A 26,168-nucleotide genomic window follows, 5' to 3' on the forward strand; every position below is an offset into this window, starting at 1 on the left:
AAATCCATTGTATACGAAGGAAGGGATCTACACTAGTTGATAATTCCCGTTAGTATAATTGGAAATCTAAAAAGTAAATCAATTTGGGCTGTGTTAATAAATGTTCTAGGTTGGTTGCCTGCACACTGTGAAAGATAGTTTGCTACTTAGTTAACAGATTAATTAAATAAAAATAATCAAAATTTCAAAAATATATAAACTACCAAATATAAGAAACATGAGTTATAGAAGAGGAAGGGGTTAAAAAAAACTGCTATACTTACTCTCCCCGTTCATTCCATTCTAAACAATTGACACATCCTGTATGACCCTAAAATTAAAATGAGCACTACTCAGATTTGTGCGTGATTAAAACACCATGTTAAATATAACCATTTTACTAGCAAAGTAAAGTAATAGCTACTTTGTTTCATGAGTTGTCTAAACACAGTAATTTATGATATCCTAACTCAGATTAATTAAATTAGTCAGAATTAAACTGCAAAATTTCAAAGTTGCCCAGTTCAGTGATCAGTCAATAGCAGTGTTGTAGTCAAGACTTTGGTGCATTCCTATGTCCTTTTGAAATGAGAATATAACAGTGACTTATATGATATAAGTCACTGTTTAAAAAAAAAAATGATGATGATTTATTTCTTCATTTTATTAATGATTTGGGTTTGAGAGCAAAATTTTCTATTGAGATCAACACAGATTGTTAAAAAGAACAGGATGACATATATATTGAACAAAGGAGGAGGAGGAGATACACATAAAGTGAGATAATCTGCTATATTATGCAGATTATCTCACTTCTCACTATGCTAGAGCACAGTGAGAAGCAGGAACACATTTTCTGACTGATAAAGAATAAAATTATTATTATTAAATAGGCATCTCCATGGAGATGCCCAAGATTCAATGTTCAAGTTTATTAGTGATTATTTAGGTGTATTATAAATAACACTCATAAATACTACTTATTCAAAAAATGATTAAGTTTTGAAGAAGTGGTATTTGAATGTTACAAATTATTTATTAAGCACACCATTACTATCACTTATTATAAAGCAGATGGCAGTAACATGATTACAAAAAGGAACAGTAAAATAACCTATATTTGCACTAAAAAATAAATCTTTGCATGGCCAATTTCTTAGAGATACTGAGGACAAAATTGACATGAACAAGATGTAGCAATGGCTACAATAATATTGATATATTAAAAAAGAAACAGAAGGATTTATTCTAGCAGCTCAAGAACAGGCATTACAAACTAATGCAATGAAAGCAAAAATTTTGAACATCAATAATAACAGCAAATGCAGATTATGCGATCAGAAAGATGAGACTGTAGAACATCTAATCAGTGCTTGTAGCAAAATAGCTCAAACTGACTATAAATACTGCCGTGCAGGTCAAACAGATCAACTTTATATGCTTGATTGAGGATAAGTATGCTGAGAGGATAAACAAGAGTATTATTGCTTTGGAGGATATATGATTAGTGTGATAGCCTGACTGATTATGATAGGATTATTAACAATAGTGAACGAGGAACACAGACAATGAAAGATGGTAAGTTGTCAGAAGATTTTAAGTGGCATGAGAAAAAGCGAGAGTGTATGAGTGTTGGGAAGCAAGTGAATGCAATTAAAATGATCAAGAGTTTAAAAAAAAAAAAAACAGTAAAACTGAGAACATGAAACATAGAGTATCTTTTCAGTGTGTGTGTGTGTGTGTGTGTGTGTGTGGGTGGGTGGGTGGGTGTTAACTTTGTGTAAAAAATAATAATAATAATGAGTCATTTCAATAATGTATAACTGATTATAATTATGTTTCTGGACTATGAAAAATAAACAAAAAACACAAAAAAATGTATATATAAAATTAATTTTAAAAAGTAGAAGGAAATCCTCAGCTCACCCACTGTATAAATACTAGACATTTACAAAAACCTTTCATGGATGGGAGCCACATAAAAACTCTCCCTAAGTCGCTGCAGAAGCTTTAGGCTTTTTTAAGATTTTAGTGGTAAATAAATTCTATTGTCCAGTTTGAGACTATCTCTGTATTTATAGAAAGACAGCAGTGGCTTCAAGAAATCCAATGTTTGGTCTGATGTCAAAAACTTATTTGAGGTTCTCAATGTCACACACACAGTACTCAAAGCATATTTTAAATTCATTCAATATCTCTTTATTTACCACAATATCAGCCAATGTTCTTAGCTCTCCACAAATTCTCCTTATACACTTCCAGTGACTATGAAATGTATGAAAATTCCAGTAAGAGTTTTCATACATTGAAAAGTATGAAAATTCTCTTCCATGTTAATTTGGTAAATTATGTTTCAAATCATTCATTGACATTCCTCATAATACTTAACCAGCTGCACAAATGCCATTCAGTAGCAAATGGCAAACTACAATCTATACTAATATTCAACTTTCCAGGACTGACACCACTTCCATTACTCTTCTCTGGATCATTTTCAAAATATCTTCAATTCCCAATATCAATAACTTGTTTTTAGAAGAAAAAAAGCTGAAGTGATGTCAATGGTTGGATCACTTACTACAGAAAAGAATATTAAGTAGGAAATCAAGTACTACTACTAATCACTGTGCAGGAAATGTGCACAACACAAGTGGCCAATAACAAATCCCACAGAATCTTCCAAATCCACATCACAAATATATATGGTCTCAGTTCCAATATCAGTGTTCACTTCCATCTCCAGTCTGTAATATCCCACTTATTTTTCCTGGCAGAAATTCAAATTTTAATGCTCTCAAGCACTATTCATCTCAGGTTTCCCAACTAAACACTTCTTGACCTCTTTAGACTCAAGGGTGGTGTAAAATCTTGAATAAAAGGAGTTTCTGTAATAAAATACCTTTTATGCAGATTTTACAAGTATGCTAAATCCCACTAAAAATACTTGTGTATTAATAATTTTTTGAAGTTATTGAACATTGTGAAATCAAAAAGCTTGTATAAGAACAAAGGAAATTACATATGAGGCAAATTGTGTCTAAGTATACCTCTAGTCAACTAAAATTCCAGACAGATTAAGTCATGACCTGAGGCCACTCCAAACACGAAGGTCGATATTACATGGGGGGTTTCCTGTCTGAGTGCACTGATCGATGATGGACGGGTGCAGAACATCAAGGATCCCAGGGGATTACTACGTAAGAAAAGACGAAGGTCATCGGAACCAAATAAATAGCAGTGTGCTACGTCGAGAAGGGGCTATTGGTTTTTTCCATTCCTGGGAGTTGGAGTACGTTCCAGAGTGAAGTTCCATTCGTGGACAAGGAAGTCACGTGGAGTTCCGACGGGAGATTTCGGACTCATGATGGTATCAAAGTCACCGTAAGCTGAGGAGTTCTAAGGAAAGTACGATGTTCGGTAACGGCAACTGAGCTTCACTAGAATCATGGGTGATGAATCATTATCTCAATCGGAGACCTTCATTCAAGAAGCAAAGGCCAGGAGAACGATGAAGCTATAGCAAATCGCATTAGGAGGAACCAGATGCCAAACATCCAAGTTGTAGGAATTAATTTGTCCGCTGATAACAAGGAAGAAGTCTCGCAATTTTCGAAAGGGATGTCCTAGTGCAGTGACGAGGTCTAATGGGAATAAGAAGAGATAATCGCTTGAATCAACCTGAGAGGACCAGACTTCGTGAAAAGTAAGAACTTTCCATTATTTAGTCAGAAACTAACTTAGATTGTGATGGTGGTTTGAACTGAAGAAATTGATTTAATATTGCAGGACTTTAGAACTTGAGCTAATATCTGAATTAATTAATTCTATGTAAGCAAAAGCCTAGCTCAAATTATTGGAAACTGTTTGAGTTTATTAATGTAGAAATTCCTTAAGCGTGTTTTTATTATATGTTGACGATCGAAATGTATGTACAGTTAAGAGGGGGGGGGATAAACTTCTAGACACGTGGTCCTAAATAGAAATGTTCAGATGGTTGTGGGATATGATTGGATAACTTTAGAGAGTTGTTTAGAGCTTACATACAAAAATTAAGTGAATTTAATATCTGTAAATTGTGTATCTTTACTTAGTGATGAATAAACTGTTTTATTGTCAAAATAAGTTGCCTGATCTCTAAGTCCAATGTACTACTCATAAAATCAAACCTATGTGTCTTGAAGTAGATATTGCCATAACTGCAGAGTAAGAATTATATATAGGTAATTTGGTACATAGATTAGTTGGAGAGAGAGAGAGGAGCTGTGTGACATACTGGGTGTTCTATTCTACGATGGGAGATATTTTTCTTATCCTACAATTTTGGTGTTGCACAGCTGACTTACAAACAAATTTTCCAAAAGTTAAAATTAGAATAAAACACCAGTAAATCAGACAAAGAATTTGGCTCCAGCCCGAAGCACTTTCTTTGTTCTTGATGTCTTGCACAGGGTTGCCAGATTGGCCATTTCATGGCCAAATTTGAAAAATTTGGCACTTTTTTGAACTCTGGGGCCATGAAAAAAATCAGTTTGGCCATTTATGCAAATGTGGCCACTAATTTGGTCATTTTTACAAAGATTTCAAATCATATGCATTATTTACTTAGTTTAATATTGTTGTCGCATTGTAAGGCTAGCTGTTGGTACCCATTTATGCGGCGTTTGGTTGGCGGTGATGCGCTTGATGCAAATTGACTGTTACTGAAAATGTTTGTTCGATGACATCATAATGAGCCTTTGGTAGCTGGCTTAAAGTTTATTACTATGACTCCCTCAATAACACCAAGCATGCTTGAGCTTCATTCTGTACTTGTATAAAACAAGTACACAAAGCTCCCGCTCGCTATTGTTGCTATAAACTTGATCCAGTTCTGTTGATAAATACCACCAAACACGATGCAGCTTTGTTTTGTACTCGTATAAAACACGTACGCAACAGCCATACTTGGGTCCATGTCTGTTTTGATCATCTCTAGTTAGTTACAGCGCAGACTTTGTGTTTCAAGTGTTGTTCCGTTGCATGACATCAGACATTCGCTCCTCTTTGGTGATAGTTCTATCTCATAAGCTTTCATTTTGGAATATTTTGCATAAACTTTACCCATATTACTTGCATATTGTGACAATATGCAAGTAATATGTTCAATTTCGTAAGAATGGTAATTAAGTGATTTTAGTATAATTAATGAATAACGTTTTAATATTGTTTATAAACTATCTTTATCTTGCTTATATTTTTGTTATTTTCCTTTTACCAGACTGGTGTTTGCTGTGCCAGATTAGTATTTGTACTACAAATTTTGTAGTACTATTATCTATGATTTGTTTTTTGTTTCTTCATTTTCTGAATTGAGATATTTTGTTTTTTTCAAGCCCTTTAAAATGCCTAAGTACAAAAGTGATAATAGAGGTGGAAGAAAATATAAAAAAGAGCAGGAAGTAAAATATTTGTGGCTGAAATCTTCTGATGATGGACAACATGCATATTGCACATATTGCAAAACTAACGAGCTGTCAAAACTTTATAACATATCTGTTCACGAAAAATCAAAGAAACACCAATATAAATCTGCCAGTACATCACAAACAACTCTAGATAAAGTTATCAAATCGTCCATGAATGACCAGGAAAAACAAGCAGGAATATAACTTAGCCTAGCAATACTATGTCATTCCTCAATTCGTGCTGTAGATCATATAGGTGAAGAAGTTAAGAAACATTGCCAAAATAGTGTTCTTGGTGGCATTAAACTGCACAGAACCAAATGTATTACAATTATAGAAAATGTAATTGCTGCTTCATTGAAAGAGCAACTGAAGCATGATTTAGAAGGTAAAAAAAGTATGTATTACTAGTAGATGAATCTACAGATATTGCAATACAAAAGCATTTGTGCATAGTTCTTAGATTTTTTTGATGAAACAAATAAAATTCACTCAGCTTTCTTGGGTCTTATACCTGTTGTAGAGACAACAGCGGAGGTTTTATTTAATAAAATTTCAGAAGTGTTAGCTTCATATAATCAAACTCTTAAGAACTGTATTGGGTTTGCTAGTGATGGTGCTGCTGCTATGGCTGGAAGTAACAATTCCCTGTGGACTACGATTAGAAATGAAAATCTGAACTGTATTCCAAAGAAGTGCATTTGCTACTCTCTGGCAATTTGTATATAGCATACCTTTTCAAAGCTGCCATCCAATGTTGGATTCATTTTGACTGAAATACCTTTGTGGTTTTCAAATAGCAATATGAGAAGAGAAGATTTTAAGGCTCTTTTTAAAGTGATGAATTCAGCAGTTAAAGATGACCAGGAATGAGATGCACCCCTTCCATTTATGAAATTGTCCAAGACAAGGTGGTTAGTGAGAGGTAAAGTCTTCAATAATATACTGCTAAATTGGGAAGAATTAATTGCCTACTTCACCTGCTGTGAACAATCTGAAGGTCAGGATACAAGGTACAAGGCATGGTTGATAAAAGAGATGTTACAAGATAGGATGAATTATTTTTACTTTGTATTTGCTACTCCCATTGTTAAAGAGTTCGAAAGACTTAATGGTTTGTTCCAGCAAACCTATGCTGATCCTTACGATCTTGCCAAAGAACTGCGCACACACACACACACACAGAGATAGTATTTATCAAAGGCTGTACGACGAAGATGGAACATGCAAAATAATAGAAAATGTAGACTTTGGAATTAAATTTGATCAAGATATTAGGACGTACTTGATCAGCTTTAGCATTTCTCCTGATATGGAACAAGAAAATAATAAAATAAAGTCTGTGAAATTTAGGTGCCAAGCCATGCTTCAAGAATTGTTGAATCACGTGAACAAGCGACTCCCTGAGCCAGCTGATATATTTAAAGGTCTGTCACTTTTAAATCCTACTGTTATTCTAAGCCAAACAACAGAAAAGTGAAAATTTTCTGATCTGCCATTTTTCCACCTAATAAACGATGTTGATGTAGTCAAAGACCAATACAGAAAAATTAGCCTTGTTGCGTGGAATGAAGAAGAAAACTTCAAACAAGATGGAATCCCTAAGGAAGCTTTAGAATTTTGGCAAGCAGTATCCAAACAAAATGATTTTGAAGAACTGTCAAATTATGCCCTAACATGCCAGCAAGTAACACAATAGTTGAATGAATTTTTTCTTATGTAACATCTATCAAAACTAAACCCAGACACAGGATGCAAATTAAACTGCTAGATTCAATTGTAAGAATCCGTTCATTCTTAAGTGATAACAATATGTGCTGCCAAAACTTTAAATGTACTCCTGAAATGCTACAAATGCATAACAGCAAAACCCTTTATGACTCGACTGCAGAAAAAGAAGAACAAGATATTCAATATCTTGAGGAAGTGCTATCAAATTAACAGCTGAGTTTCACTGTAAGTAATTTAAGTTTAATTAAAAGTATTTTTGATGAGATGTAATTGAATATATAGGCATAATTTATGCACACTTAATTGTTGGTATGTTAATTCACACAATTCAATCATTTTATATCTTTGGTCATATTTTTGGCCTAATACTTTTCCAAAGTGGCCATTTTTGGCCATATTTTCTTTAAAATTTGGCCATAAGCTGTTGTGTTCATCTGGCAACCCTGGTCTTGCACACGTGGTCCTTACTATTTGTGGCCATAAGATAGAAGTAACTTAGTTTACGATAAAGCAACAAGGAAGTTCAATTGATAATCATACAAGACAAATTAAGGTATAGATATTAAACAAAATTAAAGTAATGGAACAAACACACATATTTTACAGTGGCATCTGTGCATATGTTTGCTTTATCAGAAAATTCCTTGATATTTGTTCTCTCCCTCTGGCATCCAGGAAGGAACTCTGAGAGAACAAATATATGCGCAGTTGCCACCCTGGAATTGCCTGATTTGATTGTCTTTGGGTAAAAATCTCTCCATCCTACTCAGTAAAAGTCATCTGCTGTCTCTAGTGTTCTCCTACTGCCACCAACCATTTTGAACTCTTGGACTTCCTCTCCTTGAATGATGATTTTCTCCAGTCCAACTTTCCCAAAAGCGAAGCTATCTTCTTTAGAGATTTTAATGCTGACAATACCAACTGGATTTCCTCTTCCAACAGCAAAAACCATACGGGTGAAGATTCTGAGGCATTTGCTATCACTAATGACCTTACAAAATATTGTTCACCAGATACCAGATAACTCCAACTGCTCCAATAACACTTGGATCACTTTCTCACTAGTATATCCTTCTAAGTACATAGAGAATGTTTTCTGTCTGTTCCGTTTTGTTTTTGTCTTATACTTCTTTTCTAAGCATTGTTAAACAGTTTAGGGTTATTATTATTATTATGGCAATATAAATAGTTATAGAGTATTTGTTTCCTAGTTCCGATGACCTGATAAAGGGTTTGGTGTTATTAAGTCGATTTTGACTGTTCCTTAACAAAGAATAATCCAGTTTTTCTTCTAAATCTTTGTATAGCACTGAAGCAAAATGAAGTTACACACACACACTTTTTTAAATAAGTGCAATAAAAATTGTTTTCAAATTAGAAATTTTTTTGTTTATCAAATAAAATAATTTTTGTACATTTTTAGACTAACTTAATATCTAGACTAAACCTCAAGAGTTTCATTAATTAACATAATAACACAAAGAAAAGAGTAAATAATATATTCAAGTCATATACACTATTTGGAAAGAAGTCAGCACACACACCCCCATCAGTAAGGTGTATCAAGCCATGTAACGAGTCACGTATTTGTAGCTTGCATAAATTGGAGAAATATGATGCTCCTAAGTCAGTACAACTATCTCTGGGTGAAACAGCTGTAAGAAGGGCACTGACGGAGTATGAAAGAGGCGTTGTCATAGGATGCATTTCGCAGGCCTACCTATGTGGCAAACTGTTGACAAACTAGGCCATCCCAGGTCAATAACACCGGCCAACAAAAAAAAAAATTTTTTTTTTTTCTGCTATTATGATCTGACACTTGTTTTTTTTTACTAATTTGGGTGCGCTGATTTCAAATATCAAACCCATTTTTCTCTATCACGTCAGGTTTTTACTCTATGGCATTTTCTTTTTGCTAATTTGGTGAGCACTCCGATTCTGATCTGGCAACCACTTTGAATAATAGGCTATATCTTCGGGAATTTTTCGAATTTCTTGATAAAAAGTTAGGAACAGATTTTTAAAAGTACATACTTTCAGAAAATAATATTAAAAAATCGATTTTTTTGATCCTCTAAATAGTACTGCCTCCTTAAAACTATCAAAAACTTACAAATTAGCAAAAAGAAAATGCATTAGAGGAAAAACCTGACGTGATAGAGAAAAATGGGTTTGATATTTGAAATCAGCGCACCCAAATTAGTAAAAAATAAAAAGGCTCATATAAAAGTCAGCAAAAATTGTGTTGGACTGTGTAATCAGTGATACCATACCGAGATGGTATGGCATCACTTAAATTCAAGTACTACCCACAGTGGATAACCCACAACCATCACTGAATGCGACTGTTTGTGGTACGAAGAATAATGTATAAAAACCACCATTCATTGGCTGATACATTGAATACAAAGTTTCAGGCATCAACTGGAACACGAATCTGCACAAAAATATTCAGAACCGAAGCTCACAAAATAAGTCTCCATGGTAGGATGGCAATATGCAAGCCCCACATCACCCTGACCAACATGCAGTGTTGTCTTCAGTAGTGCAGAGAGCAGGTTCAGTGGGACATGGAAGCTTAGAATGCTGTGTTATGGAGTGACAAATCACACTACACCCTCTGCCAAACAGATGGATGGGTGTGGGTGTGGCAGAAGCCCAGTGAACGTCTCTCTTACAGAGTATATAACCCCAACTATGAAATTCAGAGGTGGTGGTGTGATGGTATGGTCCTGGTTTGGCCTCATACTCCTGTTTGTGATGCCACGAACATTGAACTCTGAGAGGTATCTGAACATTCTGGACAATGCAATGTTTCTTACTTTATGGCATTTCTATGGAAATGACCAGTGTCTCTTTCAGCAAGACAATGCACCATGTCATAAGACTTCTGCTGCAACTGTGTGGTTTTGTGGACATGAACATTACCACATTTGACTGGCCTCCATAGAGGCCTGATCCCATCCCTCAACCATGTGTGGGATGAACTGTAGCATCGGATGAGCTCAAGGGACATCCACTCTACAACAGTCCAGGACCTCATTACATGGCTGAAGGAAGAATGGTCCAAAATTCCCATTGATCTCTGTCATATACTTGTGAAAAGTATGCCCCATACGATTGCTGCATCATCGCAGCAAAAGGAGTTCTACATCTTATTAAGATGTTTGTTCCTTACACTATAGTGTCTGCTGACACTTCTTGACATGCAGTATACTTCAACCTAAAAATTATGTCATCATCAGTGGCTCAGGCAGTTGAATACAAAGTAGAACATGAAGAGCTGCATGATCAATAGCTATATCACATAGAACAAAGGAATAACTTTGTTCTATGGGAAACTATCAAAGATATGGGAAAGAATAAGACTTTCCCATATCTTTGATAGTGAAAGACAGTCATTCTGATTCAGGTTTGGACAGTGGAGTAAGACTTCAGTGCTTTCTTTAAAGAAATCTTTGAATGTATGGTGGCAGTAATGGAATAAGCACATTTCAGACCATAGGACATCCATTCCATGTGGTGCAAGGCCAGATTTCTCAGATTGTTTATCTTTGGAAAATGGGAACCATGATGATAGTTTGTTGAAAGGAATGAACACAGCCAATAGATTGTACTTCTTAAGGATTTTAGATATTGGCTCCAAGATGCCAGAAATGTATGTTATATCAGCTATTTGCTGTTTCATTGTTCTCTGAGCTGAGATTACAGGAATTAAAAACATGTTGTACAGTCTGCTCTGAGAAGCCATCGAGATGTATATATCGTTTGATGTCCAGAGGTTCTTGATGCAGTTGTGGTTTAGAGCAATATAATGCAAGCATGATGTAATAGTTTTCATAATTCTAATCTTCTGAGAAGGATGGTGAATAGACTGCTGTTGATAGCATCCAGTAAAGTTAGGTTTTAAATAAACAGAAGTAATTATTTCACCTGAAGAGGAATGGGAGAGTAGGATGTCAAGGAAGGCTAATTTGATTTCGTTTCTATTTCCATTGTGAAATGAATTCATGGATGAAGATTGTTTATATTTACTAGAAAGGCAGGTAATGTGTCTTTGTTACTAGGTTTCTTCAACAAAGTAACTTTGGACCATAACAAAGGGTCCAAAATGCACTTATTCCATCACTTCCACCATAAGTAATAATACTATGCTTCCTACCAATTATTCCTTTGCATTGTTCTATGTATAAATATCATGCAACTCTTACTGCTTTAAATAATCAATTTGTTTACTTTGTATTCAACTACCGGATGCCAGTGATGATGACCTGTAATTTTCAGGTTAAAAGATATGGCTATTAAATGTATTATTCACTCTTTTCCTTGTGTTACAATATTAATTTGTGAAGCTTATGGCACAAGCATTGCTGAAACAACAATCAGCCTCTGTCTCAAAACACTAAGTCTTCCCAAATCACAGTAACAACTCTCCATTACCAACTTATGTTTCAATCACATTTTGCCCCCCCCCCCCAAATCATTAGGCTCTGCAATTCTCCAAATTGTGTCCTCATACACCTCATCTGGTCTTTGGAACCTATGTTCCAAACACCAGATACCACCTTAGCCAATTTTTCTGAACACTACACTTTCTAATAAATGCTCATTCCCATGAAAACACGTTAACCAAATCTGCACACAATAATCCATATTAGGCCTGATCAAGACCTTAACAATGGAACCATAACTACTTTATTTTTGCATGTCAAAGTCCTTCACATCATTGCCATACATTGATATGGCTTCCCAACTTGTGCACTATGATCCTCAATTCCCAAACTTCAGGAGGTCCCTGTTGACCACCACTCTCATATCTCTCATTTCCTCTACTTTCAAAATTGCTTCTCCAAGTAGCATATTTGCCGGCATATAAGACGCACTTTTTTACTTTGAAAATAGGTCTGAAAAACAGGGTGCATCTTATACTCCGACACTCAGTGTTTTATTACTTTCATTTCTAGAAATTCTCTCTGTTCCAAGTTATGCGATTTCTTTCTTGCTTCTTTGCAGTGTGTGAGAGCATTCCAGTTACGTAGAGTTCAGTGGATGCGCAAAAAACTCACTACACAGTTGTTTTATCCTGCTGTGCTGATGGGACAAAATTGCCACCACTATTGATTTTTAAAAGGAAGATGCTACCCCCCCCCAAAAAAAAAAACTGCTTAAAGGAGTGTTTGTATATGTTCACGCAAAAGGCTGGATGGATGGAGGAGGAATGAAGTTATGGATAGATAAAATTTAATCTAGGTGCCTTGGCGGGACTGTTGAAGAAGCCTGCCCTGCTAGTATGGGATCAGTTTCATTCTCACAGAACAGAAGATGTTACAAATAAATCAAGGAATTGAAAATGCAGATGTAATTCCAGGAGGGCTAACTAGTCAGCTTCAACCTTTAGATGTCTGTATTAATAAACCATTTAAGGGATTTATGAAGGAGAAGTGGAACAGCTGGATGCAGTCTTCAGATTTTGAGGTTATGTCATCAGGAAAAAGCCTAGCATTTCGCAAGTTTATGAGTGGGTCAAAGCTTCATGGGATGCTGTGAAAACTGAGACAGTGGTTAAATCATTTAAGAAGTGTGGCATTAGTGATGCACTGGATGGTACAGAGGACAATTTGTTGTATGAGGACTCAGATTCTGATTTAGAAGATGTTTGAAGCGTCTCTTCATTTAGCTCTGGAGATGAATTTCTGGGTTTTGACGAAGAAGATTAAAAGGTGGGTACTCTTTCCTAGTTAGATTAGGTATTTGTTGAAAGTAGATCTACTCATTACTTTATATTTGAAATACTGTAAATTCATTATAATATTCAGTGATAAAGTTTTTTCCCTAAAAAATGTGTACAAAAAAGGGAGTGCATCTTATAAGCTGGCAAATATGGTATATACTTTGCATCCCATTTTGCCTACCAAATTGCAAAATCCTGCACTTTGCACACTGAACTCACAATTCGACTCATTTGTCCACTCATGCAGTCTCAAAAACGTCCTGTAAGGCTACATCTGCTTAACTCCTGATAATTCTCTCCAATTTTGCATTACCTGCAAACATAAGCATACCTCCAGTTAAACCTAGCTCAATATCATTAATATACCAGTTAATCAACAATGGTCCACAAATATACCTCCTGTGGCACATTAGTAGTAACTTTCCTCTTTTTGGATACCATGTCCCCATGCACAACTTACTGATACCTATCCAACAACCAATCACTAATTCATTAATCTAGTACCTAATCCTATCCATTTCAGTTTACTTACTAACCTCCTGTCTAGCAATCTATCAAAAGCCCTTGCAAAATCTAGTAGTATGGCACCTCATCTCCCTTTGTCTAATGCATCTGTCACCTTGTTGTGGTACATAAGTAACCTGGTAATAAGGCAGTAGTAACCTACTGCTATCCTAGCTCTCCTAACCTCTTCCAATTTTAAAAACCACTAAAGCCACACATACAGAATGACACACAATTTGTATTCTGATCCTTATCATTACCTTTCTGAAGTGGAACAATTTAACAATCTTTCCACTCCTTTGGGATTTGTGTTGTTGCAAGACTTATTAAACAGGTATGCCACAATAGTAAACTCCCTAAATCATTCCCTTAAGACATGAGGTGATATGTCATCAATTATACTGCTTTACTGATATCATTTATTTAGTTCTTCACATACCACTTCTTCACTCACTGTCAATCCATCTTCTCCCATTCCCTCTACACTTGAACTTATCAGAATGTCACATTGATGAGGACAAAATACCATAATGAACTGATCCCTGAATACCTCAACAATGGCCTCTGCAGCAGTCAGCAATCTACCATTTCCATCCATTAATTAACATCATTCTACTACTCACATATCAAATGAACTTTCTATGATTTTGTTGTTTATTTTTTTAACGGTATATATTAGAACACAGAAACTAAGTAAATAATTAAGTTATTAACTTATTGCTGATATTTCGCTGGTGTTATAACCAGCATCTTCAGAGCATAAAAATACAGTTTGTCACAATACGCGAGACTATAACAACATGGTGTAATCAACGGACTAGTTAAACAAAATTGTAGCAACAACACAAAGACTAGAGTCCTGATTTTTGGCGCCCTCTTTCTAAAAAAAAAGTACTAGTTTTTTCTTAATATGACTGTCTCCCAGATCTTAAGCAAGTTAATACAGCCATATTTGTTGAGATTTGGAGTGTGTTTCAGGGCTTCTGTCGCCTCTAAGAACAATCTCTCTGACTTGTAAGAGCTTCTTTGGCTATTGTTGGAGGTAGGTGTTTTTCCGATCTACCTCCAACAATAGCCAACAACATATGTTTAGGTGTGGCCAACATCCTAATCAAGTCCAAGCCTCCCAAAAATAATATCCCACATAAGGAAATCATTGCTATAAAAGAGCTACAGAACAACAGATTATCATAACAAAAGCAGACAAAGGAAATGCTACCGTGGTGATGGACACAACAGTATATGAAAACAAAATGTACACAGTGTTACAAGATCAGTCAACATACAAAATTATAGATCGCAATCCCACCAACACACAAAAGAATAAGGCACGAAAATTATTGAAAAAAATTCATTTCCTGGCCCAAAGACACAGTTAACAAACTCAAGCCCCTCCATGTTAAAACACCTAGGATCTATGGAGCACCAAAAATTCACAAACAAGGTACACCCTTACACCCAACTGTAGACAATATAAATAGTCCCACATACAAACTCGCTAGACATTTAGTGAAGCTACTAGCCACTCTCACAAACAATTCTCCCTCCTTTGTCAAAACTTCAGCCCACCTAAAAAGCATCTTACAACACCTTACCCTAAAAAGCTCAGACGTAATAGTAAGTTTTGATATCACCTCACTATTCACAAATGTACCACTAACAGAAACCCTCAATCTACTGAAGTCACACTCCCCCTCCCCGATATAATTGAACGATTCAAATTCACAATACATGCAGGATATTTCACATGGAAAGGGAAAATATACAAACAAATAGATGGGACAGCCATGGGCTTCCCCCCCCCCCCAGCCAACTTTTACATGGAACACCTGGAAAAACTAGTGATCAATACAGCCACTCTCAAATCAACACTTGGGCTATGCTATGTTGACGATGTACTTGCTATTTGGCCACATGGCCCAGAGACATTGGAAACATTCTTATTGCATTTAAATAGCCAACATCCAAAAATCCACTTTACAATGGAACTGGAAACTAATAACTGTCTGCCCTTCCTGGATACACTTATCACACGTCTTCCAGATGGTTCCTTATCATTTTCAGTTTTTAGAAAACCCAAACATACAGGGAGATACTTACACAAACAATCACACCTTCATCTTTCTCAACAATATGGTATTTTAAAAACACTAACCCATAGAGTGAGAGCAATCTGTTCCGATGACAATGCTCTTGCTGCTGAACTGGCTCACTTACACCACACCTTCTTGGCCAATGGCTATAATCCACATAAGATAAACAAAATACTAAACGCTCCTAAGAAACCCCCTCCCACCATCCACCACAGAGAACTAGAACAAAACAGTCACCATCCCATACATTAAAGGCACATCCGAAAAGATTTCAAGAATTCTTAATACACATAAACTACACACTACATTCAGACCATGTAGCAAATTAGCAACCCTTATCCGCTCACCCAAGGACAGCATTCCCCCTTTATCACATTCAGGAGTCTACCAAGTACTCTGCTCATGTAATCAAGCCTACTATGGTCAAACAGGAAGAACTGTGAACATCCGCATCAGCGAACACAAAAGATAGGTCTGGAATTATCACTATGGCAAGTCGGGCCTAGCAGACCGCGCTCTGGATACCCCTGCACACAGGATCAACTGAAAAAACACAAAAGTACTACACAGAAGCTCTTACAAGTCGGAGAGATTGTTCTTAGAGGCGACAGAAGCCCTGAAACACACTCCAAATCTCAACAAATATGGCTATATTAACTTGCCTAAGATCTGAGAGACAGTCATTTTAAGAAAAAACTAGTACTTTTTTTTTTTTTTTTTTTTTTTTTTAGGACTCTAGTCTTATGTGATAGCTATAATTTTTTTTTTCAGATAGAGGGCGCCAAAAATCAGGACTCTAGTCTTTTAGTCTTTGTGTTGCTGCTACAATTTTGTTTAACTAGTCCGTTGATTACATCATGTTGTTATAGTCTTGCGTATTGTGACAAACTGTGTTTTTGTGCTCTGAAGATGCTGGTTATAACACCAGCAAAATATCAGCAATAAGTTAATAAATTAATTATTTACTTAGTTTCTGTGTTCTAATATATACCGTTAAAAAATAAACAACATGTTCAATGAACACATAAGTCTGTCCACACGTTTCTATGATTTTTGCTTTCTTTGATTTCTGCTTATATATTGCATTTCTGTTGTCCTTACCAAATGAAAACAAGTTCTCGGCCTCCTCAAAGTACTCTTCATACAACTAATTACATTAATCACCATTTATCTGACTTTTCAATTATCAGAACAGAAAGTTCTGATAATTGAGGGATCAAATAACTGAAGTACAATTACATGCTATTCTACTAGAAATCAACTGACATGCAAGGGTTACTGTTTTGAATGAATCAAATGTTTTGAAATGGTAGATTACTATATTACCATTATTCAACTCGTGTTACTTCCACAGTGCCTTCTTCTTCCACAATGCACACTTTCTTTTCATTCATTCATAGATGCTGTTAAACAGATCATTATCAGTACCCAGGAGGCAGCCTTATCTCCTTTCTGATTAACTCCATATTCTATGCTATAGCTTCATGCTGTCTCCCTAAATTTTTCATAATCAGTGACTTTGTAATTCCACATATATTAGATATATGAAGAACAAATTCGGCATGAAACTCTTTGAGTTTCTTATTCGGCTAAGAAATGATATGGGATGTAATATCCCTTAAATTAAACATGCATATGTCACCGAATTGAAGCCTTTGGCTCTTCATATATCTAATAATTTATTAGGACACCTCTCGGCAATACTCATAGAAGGGTTGTAAATTCTGTTCGCTACAAACTTGGTATTAACTAGGTCTAACTACTCACTGATGAAGTCTCAAAAAAGGCTGAAACTGGTGGGGGCTATTATGAGTTCGCTCTCTTAAGGTTTTTGCCTTAAGGGAGCAATTTGAGTCTCCGGGGAAAGTGTTCTTAGGCACGGCATGCTGAGGGGTTTTGTCGGTGAATGCTTTTCTTCGGAATTTGAGCGGTTCTGCTCGGTGGTGGCGTGTGGGTGGAAGGCCATCACTGAGTGGAGCCAACGCTGAGATGGATGGTCTTTCGCCCACGATTGAGTGGCCTAGGGATCGTCCGAATTTTTAGAGACGGCTTTATTTATTCAAAAGGTTGAAACTGGTCTGGGTAGTGACCTTCTCTCATAATGTAGAACAGTAATACAGCTCTTAGGAGCTAAGTTCACATTATGGGTAAATATCAAGAATAGTGATCGGAGCTTGCTCCACCTTTGACATGAATTGCCTCAGCCTGCACTACCTTAAGGGTCAGTTGCTGCAGTATCCAGGTATTTGCTTACGCTTGGAATCGCCGAACTTTATATAGTTTCTACTATATTCGGCATGAAACTCTTTGAATTTCTTAAACGTGTGGACAGACTTATGTGTTCGTCGAACATGTTGTTTATTATTTTAACGGTATAATAGAACACAGAAACTAAGTAAATAATTAATTTATTGACTTGATGCTGATATTTCGCTGGTATTATAACCAGCATCTTCAGAGCACAAAAACACTGTTTGTCACAATACGCGAGACTAAAAACAACATGGTGTACTTAACCAAAATTGTAGCAGCAACAGAGACTAGAGTCCTGATTTTGGCACCCTCTATCTGGGAGAGAAAAAAAAAAAAAAAAAAAAAAAAAAAAAAAAAAAAAACCGCTATCATAATATTACTAGAGTCCTAGAAAAGTGCTAGTTTTTTCTTAATATGACTGTCTCCCAGATCTTCGGCAAGTTAATACAGCCATATTTGTTGAGATTTGGAGTGTGTTTTAGGGCTTCTGTCGCCTCTAAGAACAATCTCTCTGATTTATATGGGTTTCTGTGTAGTACTTTTGTGTTTTTCCAGTTGATCCTGTGTGCAGGGGTATCCAGAGCATGGTCTGCTAGGCCCGACTTCCCATAATGATATTTCCGGACGTATCGTTTATGTTCGTTGATGCGGATATTCACAGTTCTTCCTGTTTGACCGTAGTAGGCTTGATTGCATGAGCAGGGTACTTGGTAGACTCCTGGATGTGATAAAGGAGGAATGCTGTCCTTGGGTGAGCGGATAAGGGTAGCTAATTTGCTACATGGTCTGAATGTGGTGCGTAGTTTATGTTTATTGAGGATTCTTGAGATCTTTTCGGATGTGCCTTTAATGTAAGGGATGGTGACTGTTTTGTTGTAGTTCTCTGTGGTGGATGGTGGGAGGGGTTTCTTAGGAGTGGTTAGTATTTTGTTTATTTTTTGTGGATTGTAGCCGTTGGCCAAGAAGGTGTGGCGTAAGTGAGTCATTTCAGCAGTAAGAGCCATGTCATTTGAACAGATTGTTCTCGCTCTATGGGTTAGCGTTTTTAATATGCCATACTGTTGAGAAGGATGATGGTGTGATTGTTTGTGTAAGTATCTGCCTGTATGTGTGGGTTTTCTGAAAACTGAAAATGATAAGGAACCATCTGGGAGAAGTGTGATGAGTGTATCCAGGAAGGGCAGACAGTTGTTGGCTTCCAGTTCCATAGTAAAGTGGATTTTTGGATGTTGGCTATTTAAATGTGCTAAGAATGTTTTCAATGTCTCAGGGCCATGTGGCCAAATAGCAAGCACATCATCAACATAGCGTAGCCAAAGTGTTGGTTTGAGAGTGGCTGTATTGATCATCAGACCATGTAACAAATTAGCTACCCTCATCTGCTCACCCAAGGACAGCATTCCTCCTTTATCACATCCAGGAGTCTACCAAGTACCCTGCTCATGCAATCAAGCCTACTACGGACAAACAGGAAGAACTGTGAATATCCGCATCAACGAACATAAACGATACGTCCAGAAATATCATTATGGGAAGTCGGGCCAGCAGACCATGCTCTGGATACCCCTGCACACAGGATCAACTGGAAAAACACAAAAGTACTACACAGAAACCCATATAAATCAGAGAGATTGTTCTTAGAGGCGACAGAAGCCCTAAAACACACTCCAAATCTCAACAAATATGGCTGTATTAACTTGCCGAAGATCTGGGAGACAGTCATATTAAGAAAAAACTAGCACTTTTCTAGGACTCTAGTAATATTATGATAGCGTTTTTTTTTTTTTTGTTTTTTTTTCAGATAGAGGGCGCCAAAATCAGGACTCTAGTCTCTGTTGCTGCTACAATTTTGGTTAAGTACACCATGTTGTTTTTAGTCTCGCGTATTGTGACAAACAGTGTTTTTGTGCTCTGAAGATGCTGGTTATAATACCAGCGAAATATCAGCATCAAGTCAATAAATTAATTATTTACTTAGTTTCTGTGTTCTATTATACCGTTAAAATAATAAACAACATGTTCGATGAACACATAAGTCTGTCCACACGTTTAAGGATTCTTCACGGAGACGATATCGTACGCAAGACACGACGATATGGTAAGTGGAAGTTGAAATTGGCGCGGCAACTAAACAGGTTAGCCTTCTTAAAGAGGTGCCGAGACACCAAATTAATACCGAACTGTTTTAAAATCAAAAACAAGTTCCACTCGGCCAAAGCCCAACGCATCTATAAACGAGCGAGTGTAGCGCTTTTACGCGAACAAATTAACGCCACTCGTCGGGAATTAGCACAAGCAAATACAACCGTCATCGAATTACGAGAATCACTGCATAATATTCTAAATACGGAACTTTGGCAGATCTTAGAGAACATCACCGACGCAACGGCAAAAAAAGAATTCGACAGAGTCAAAAACCGGCACCAAAAGAAGTTCGAAAATCTACAACAACGGAACACCATACAACGACCACAATTACAACAAGACCTCGTCGTCGTGAATCTATCGTCACTCACCTTAAGCAAAGAAGCCACGACTGCGCTAAGTCGAGGGCACAACTTTGCCATAACTCCCAAGCAAGTTCCAAAAGCTGAAATAATGGCGTCCATCGAACGAGGAATTTACGACCTGCCTCCAACAATAGCTAACAACATACGTTTAGATGTGGCCAACATCCTAATCAAGTCCAAGTCTCCGAAAAATAATATCCCACATAAGGAATTCATTGCTATAAAAGAGCTACACAACAACAGCCAGATTACCATAACAAAAGCAGACAAAGGAAATGCAACCGTGGTGATGGACACAACTGAATATGAAAACAAAATGCACACACTATTACAAGATCAGTCAACATACAAAATTATAGTTCGCAATCCTACCAACACACAAAAGAATAAGGCACGAAAATTATTAAAAAAAGTCACTTCCTGGCCCAAAGACACAGTTAACAAACTCAAACCCTTCCATGTTAAAACACCGAGGATCTATGGATCACCAAAAATTCACAAACCAGGCACACCCCTACGCCCAATTGTGGACAGTATAAATAGTCCCACATACAAACTGGCTAGACATTTAGCGAAGCTACTAGCCACCTCTCCCTAACAATTCTCCCTCCTTTATCAAAAATTCAGCACACCTAAAAAGCATCTTACAACACCTCACCCTAAAAAGCTCAGACTTGATAGTAAGCTTTGACATCACTTCACTATTCACAAATGTACCACTAACAGAAACCCTCAATCTACTGAAGTCACACTTCCCCCCTGATATATTTGAACTATTCAAATTCACAATACATGCAGGATATTTCACATGGAAAGGGAAAATATACAAACAAACTGATGGGCTCCCCCCTAGCCAACTTTTACATAGAACACCTGGAAAAACAAGCAATCAATACAGCCACTCTCAAACCAACACTTTGGCTACGCTATGTTGATGATGTGCTTGCTATTTGGCCACATGGCCCTGAGACATTGAAAACATTCTTAGCACATTTAAATAGCCAACATCCAAAAATCCACTTTACTATGGAACTGGAAGCCAACAACTGTCTGCCCTTCCTGGATACACTCATCACACGTCTCCCAGATGGTTCCTTATCATTTTCAGTTTTCAGAAAACCCACACATACAGGCAGATACTTACACAAACAATCACACCATCATCCTTCTCAACAATATGGCATATTAAAAACGCTAACCCATAGAGCGAGAACAATCTGTTCAAATGACATGGCTCTTACTGCTGAAATGACTCACGCCACACCTTCTTGGCCAACGGCTACAATCCACAAAAAATAAACAAAATACTAACCACTCCTAAGAAACCCCTCCCACCATCCACCACAGAGAACTACAACAAAACAGTCACCATCCCTTACATTAAAGGCACATCCGAAAAGATCTCAAGAATCCTCAATAAACATAAACTATGCACCACATTCAGACCATGTAGCAAATTAGCTACCCTCATCCGCTCACCCAAGGACAGCATTCCTCCTTTATCACATCCAGGAGTCTACCAAGTACCCTGCTCATGCAATCAAGCCTACTACGGTCAAACAGGAAGAACTGTGAATATCCGCATCAACGAACATAAACGATAAGTCCGGAAATATCATTATGGGAAGTCGGGCCTAGCAGACCATGCTCTGGATACCCCTGCACACAGGATCAACTGGAAAAACACAAAAATACTACACAGAAACCCATATAAATCAGAGAGATTGTTCTTAGAGGCGACAGAAGCCCTAAAACACACTCCAAATCTCAACAAATATGGCTGTATTAACTTGCCGAAGATCTGGGAGACAGTCATATTAAGAAAAAACTAGCACTTTTCTAAGACTCTAGTAATATTATGATAGCGGTTTTTTTTTTTTTTTTTTTCAGATAGAGGGCGCCAAAATCAGGACTCTAGTCTCTGTTGCTGCTACAATTTTGGTTAAGTACACCATGTTGTTTTTAGTCTCGCGTATTGTGACAAACAGTGTTTTTGTGCTCTGAAGATGCTGGTTATAATACCAGCGAAATATCAGCATCAAGTCAATAAATTAATTATTTACTTAGTTTCTGTGTTCTATTATACCGTTAAAATAATAAACAACATCTTTGAATTTCGTATTCGGCTAAGAAACAATATGGGATGTAATATCCCTTAACTTAAACATCCACATATATTATTCCTCATAGAAGTCTTCATATGGATGATCAATACTAAGGAGATCACCTTATGATCACTTTTATCAAGTACGTAGAAAATGGATTCACAATTACTTCCTATGATGATATGATCAGATGCAAGATTCTCAAACCTACTGTGCCCACCATTACGTACTACCTAAGATAGTTGTCTCTCAAGAACTAAAAAAAATTAATTTTCCCTATTACTAGAATGAACAAATGCTATCTCTTCATTCCGATTTGTATTACATAATTAAAATTATGCATACAATGATTAACCATAGAATCGCTGGAGGAAAGGTAAGTTTTATTTTTTGGAGTATGTTTGAAGAATTATATGCATTTCATTAAAAAATTTATTTAATTAGTGATAATAAAACTGAATGCATATTAATTATTGAAGTTGTTAGTAGGTTTTGTGTAATACAATTAACAAAGACAAGATGGCAGTAAGAACCTAGCCAGATGCACAGCATGAAAATCTAGGTTGGTGAGTGGTGTGGATGTTACTAAGATGGTTCTATGGGAGTGTAATATGTATGGGGATGTGGAGGAATCTCAGGATGTAGCAGATGTGTTTATAGCAAGAAAAAACAAGAAAAGTGAGGATTTGCAGAAAGTGCAATACTTTAATGCAGTATAAAAGTTAGGAATGGGAAGTAAATAATACTGGAAGGTGATGGTTGTAAGACTAAGAACGATAGCCAGAAGAGTGAGCATGAAAATATGAGTAAGGAAAATGTGATTGTGAATATGAAAATCACTGAAAAATCAAAAAGGGAGTGTAGATGGAAGTGAGCATGACTGAACAGTTTGCAGTTTGTTAATGTGTGAGCAGAACATGAGCAGGCATGACTGCGAGAACAGAAGAAAGCCTGATTGATATAGCAATATCAAGAATTGAAGAATGAAATGGTTAAGATGAGAACTGAGACGAGGCATATGCAAAATGAAATTAGGTGTATGGTGGATATGAATGCAAGAATGTGCCCTCTGTTAAAGATAAAGATTCTATTGAAAGTTTATTTTTCACTTGGTTAGAGTAGAATAAATTTAGTTTAATCCTTTATCCAAGTGTGAGCAAACAAAGTTTGCACCTGAAAGTATCTTCAGGACTGGGGTAAGGTGGTACAACACCAGGCAACTCGTTGCAAAGGTGGAGCAAGTTACCAACACTCCTGTCTCAGTATCTCCTATAATGCAAAACACATCTCCTTGCAGATATGTCTAATGTTATGCATTAAGGGAAGGGCCACTACCCAGACTAGTTTTGACCTTTATTGAGGTCTCTTCGGTGAGAGTGTTGGTAGCTTGCTCCACCTTTGCAATGAGTTGCCCTGGTGTTGTACCACCTTACCCCAGTCCTGAAGATACTTTCAGGCGCAAACTTTGTTTGCTCACACTTGGATAAAGGATTAAACTAAATTTATTAAAGATTCTATTATAAAAGGTGTGGTGGATGAGAGGGTGGTCATTAAGAGTAATTTCAATTATGGCACTACTAACTGAGGAATAAGGAGAATGAATCGCTTAAGTTCTTAAGGGAAAACAATTTTAGGCAATATATAACAGAGAGCACACAAGAGTTAAGAGTCTTAGGTCTGGTTATATCATCAGAGGATGTGATTGTCAATGTAGTGTTTAATCTTCACCCAGTTGCATGTCATATGAGAACTGCTGTGAAGAAGCTTTCCAGGAGGAAGGATAAACAAGGTGATTGAGGCACTGGTTATGAAAAGTGCAAGGAATTCACTGGTTGTAGTTGGAATGAATGATTTGGTTAGCATAGGAAAAATGTGAAGATGGAGATCAAGAGATTGAGAGGAGTGAAAGATAACAGTGTGGCAGGAAGAGTATTTGCATGTTGCGCCCAGGTATGACACTGATGAGTTATGGCAGAGAGCAAAGATCTGAATTGAATATTAGTGGAAATGTGTGAAGAAAAAGTTTGTTAATGTGTGGGATAAGTTTGAGGGATGAATGGAAGTGTATAAGAGTGACAGACTGCATTTGAATGGTTCTGGAGTCAGTCATTTGGAAAGGCTGTTGCTGGAAGTGTTATAAGTGATGCAAACAAGTTATCAGTGGATTAGAGATTATGTAAATGAGCAGGAGAGTGGACCAGATGAGAACAAGAGAACAGGAATGTAAGTTGAACACTGAAACAGTGAGGGCCAAGGAGACAAGGTGTAAGGAGAATAGATTCTGAAAGAAGTAATGAATGTGTATATGGGGATGGTGAGCATAAGAATGGAATGGCCTAGAATATATGGGGGGGGAACTGAGTCTGGGGGGGATATATATGGGACAATGGGTGAGGATGAGTAGACAGGAACAAGTGTGGAGAGGTAACAGGTGAGAGGCAGCATAAGTAGAATTTGGTTATAGACCAAAAAAAAAAAAAAAAGAAATTATAATGCTTATTTATGCTAGGAGTATCAGACATAAGGGAGATGAAGTTGTTGCACTGAATGAGTTTATTTGTCTGAAAATAGTTGGAATAAGTGAAATATGGTTAGATGAGAATGATATCTTGATGAGAATAGAAATGGAAGGATATGGTGTTTTTTGTGGGCAAGAGAGAGGGGGAGTGCTGATGATAAAAAAATGAATCAAGTCTACAAAGGTTCAGATACAATGGGGAAAAAAGTGGCACTGGATTTGAAGCAGTGTGGTGTGAGATTGACAGAATGAAATATTTGGTTAGGTATTTGGGTGTTCCTACAGGATGGGGAATGTGGAAGTAACTTGGCTTAGTGAGCAGCAAAGGGCGATCATTATGGATGATTTCAATTATGGCAATATTGATTGGAATGACATGTCAGGAAATAAGGAGAACAAATTTCTTGAGTTCTTAAGGACAACAATTTTAGGCAATATAAAGTGATCACCTTGGCTGCAGCCAAGTCATATGAGAACTTCTGAGAAGAAGGAATATATGCTTCACTACAAGGCTGATGATTATCAAAAGCTTAGAAGACAAATGGGAGCTATACCATGGAAAGTAGACATTACTTGGGCACTGATCAAGAGCTATTTAACAGCAGCAAAGCCTGGTGTATTTCACGGGGGGGGGGGGGGAGCCTAAACAAGGTAAGAGTAAAATGGATGAATGAAGAGATTAAGCTCAAAATCTGAAAGATGAAGGCAGAGAATGAATATTGGTAATAATCAGTTGCATAAAGAGTACAAAGCGCAGGCCAGGAAAACTGACTCAGTTGGTAAAGACAGCAAAAGTACAGTATGAGTAGAAGTCAGCTAATCAAGCTAAGAAAAATTCTAATGAGTTCTTTTGACAAGGCAAAGTAGAAGAAAGAATAACTATGGGAAGATGATAATAGCTGATGATGCTAGCAGATTGGTAACTGATGCAGAAGATATACTTGAAGTATTCAATGAGAAGTTTATCAGTGTATTTCATCCTCGTGAAGGCAACATCATGAGAAGGTGGAGTGAAGAGGGTATGGTGGAGAAGGGACTGATGGAGAATGAGCAGAATGAAGAATTAAGTAAATAGGCAGTAAGACTTGACAATATATTGCCTTATGTCTTGAAGGAATGTTCTAGGGCAGGGGTCTTCAATGCATGGCCTGTGGAGCTCTTTGCCATGACCCGCCGGCCATTTTGAAAAAATAACTACTTAACATTAAAATGCGATTAAATAAAAAATAATTTCAATGAAACCCACGGGCCACTAAGCTATACTACAGTATTTAGAATTATAAGATGCTTTCCAGATTCA

The 26,168-nt window shown here is 36.9% G+C and overlaps 1 protein-coding gene across 3 annotated transcripts in view; it reads right to left on the bottom strand.

Moving 5' to 3' along the window:
• Positions 1-26,168, bottom strand: part of LOC150094266 (WD and tetratricopeptide repeats protein 1-like) — a 447,781-nt gene that overhangs the window by 307,264 nt on the left and 114,349 nt on the right. For all 3 annotated transcript variants that reach the window (XM_090412278.1, XM_090412277.1, XM_090412279.1), the window contains exon 4: positions 264-310. In XM_090412278.1, coding sequence (XP_090268404.1) covers positions 264-310 — 47 coding nt within the window. The remainder of the gene's footprint in view (positions 1-263; positions 311-26,168) is intronic.

Source organism: Typopeltis vanoorti, chromosome 22 (genome assembly GCF_054136105.1).
Source record: "Typopeltis vanoorti isolate ZY-2024b chromosome 22, IOZ_Tvanoo_1.0, whole genome shotgun sequence".
NCBI classification, from domain to species: Eukaryota; Metazoa; Arthropoda; class Arachnida; order Uropygi; family Thelyphonidae; genus Typopeltis; species Typopeltis vanoorti.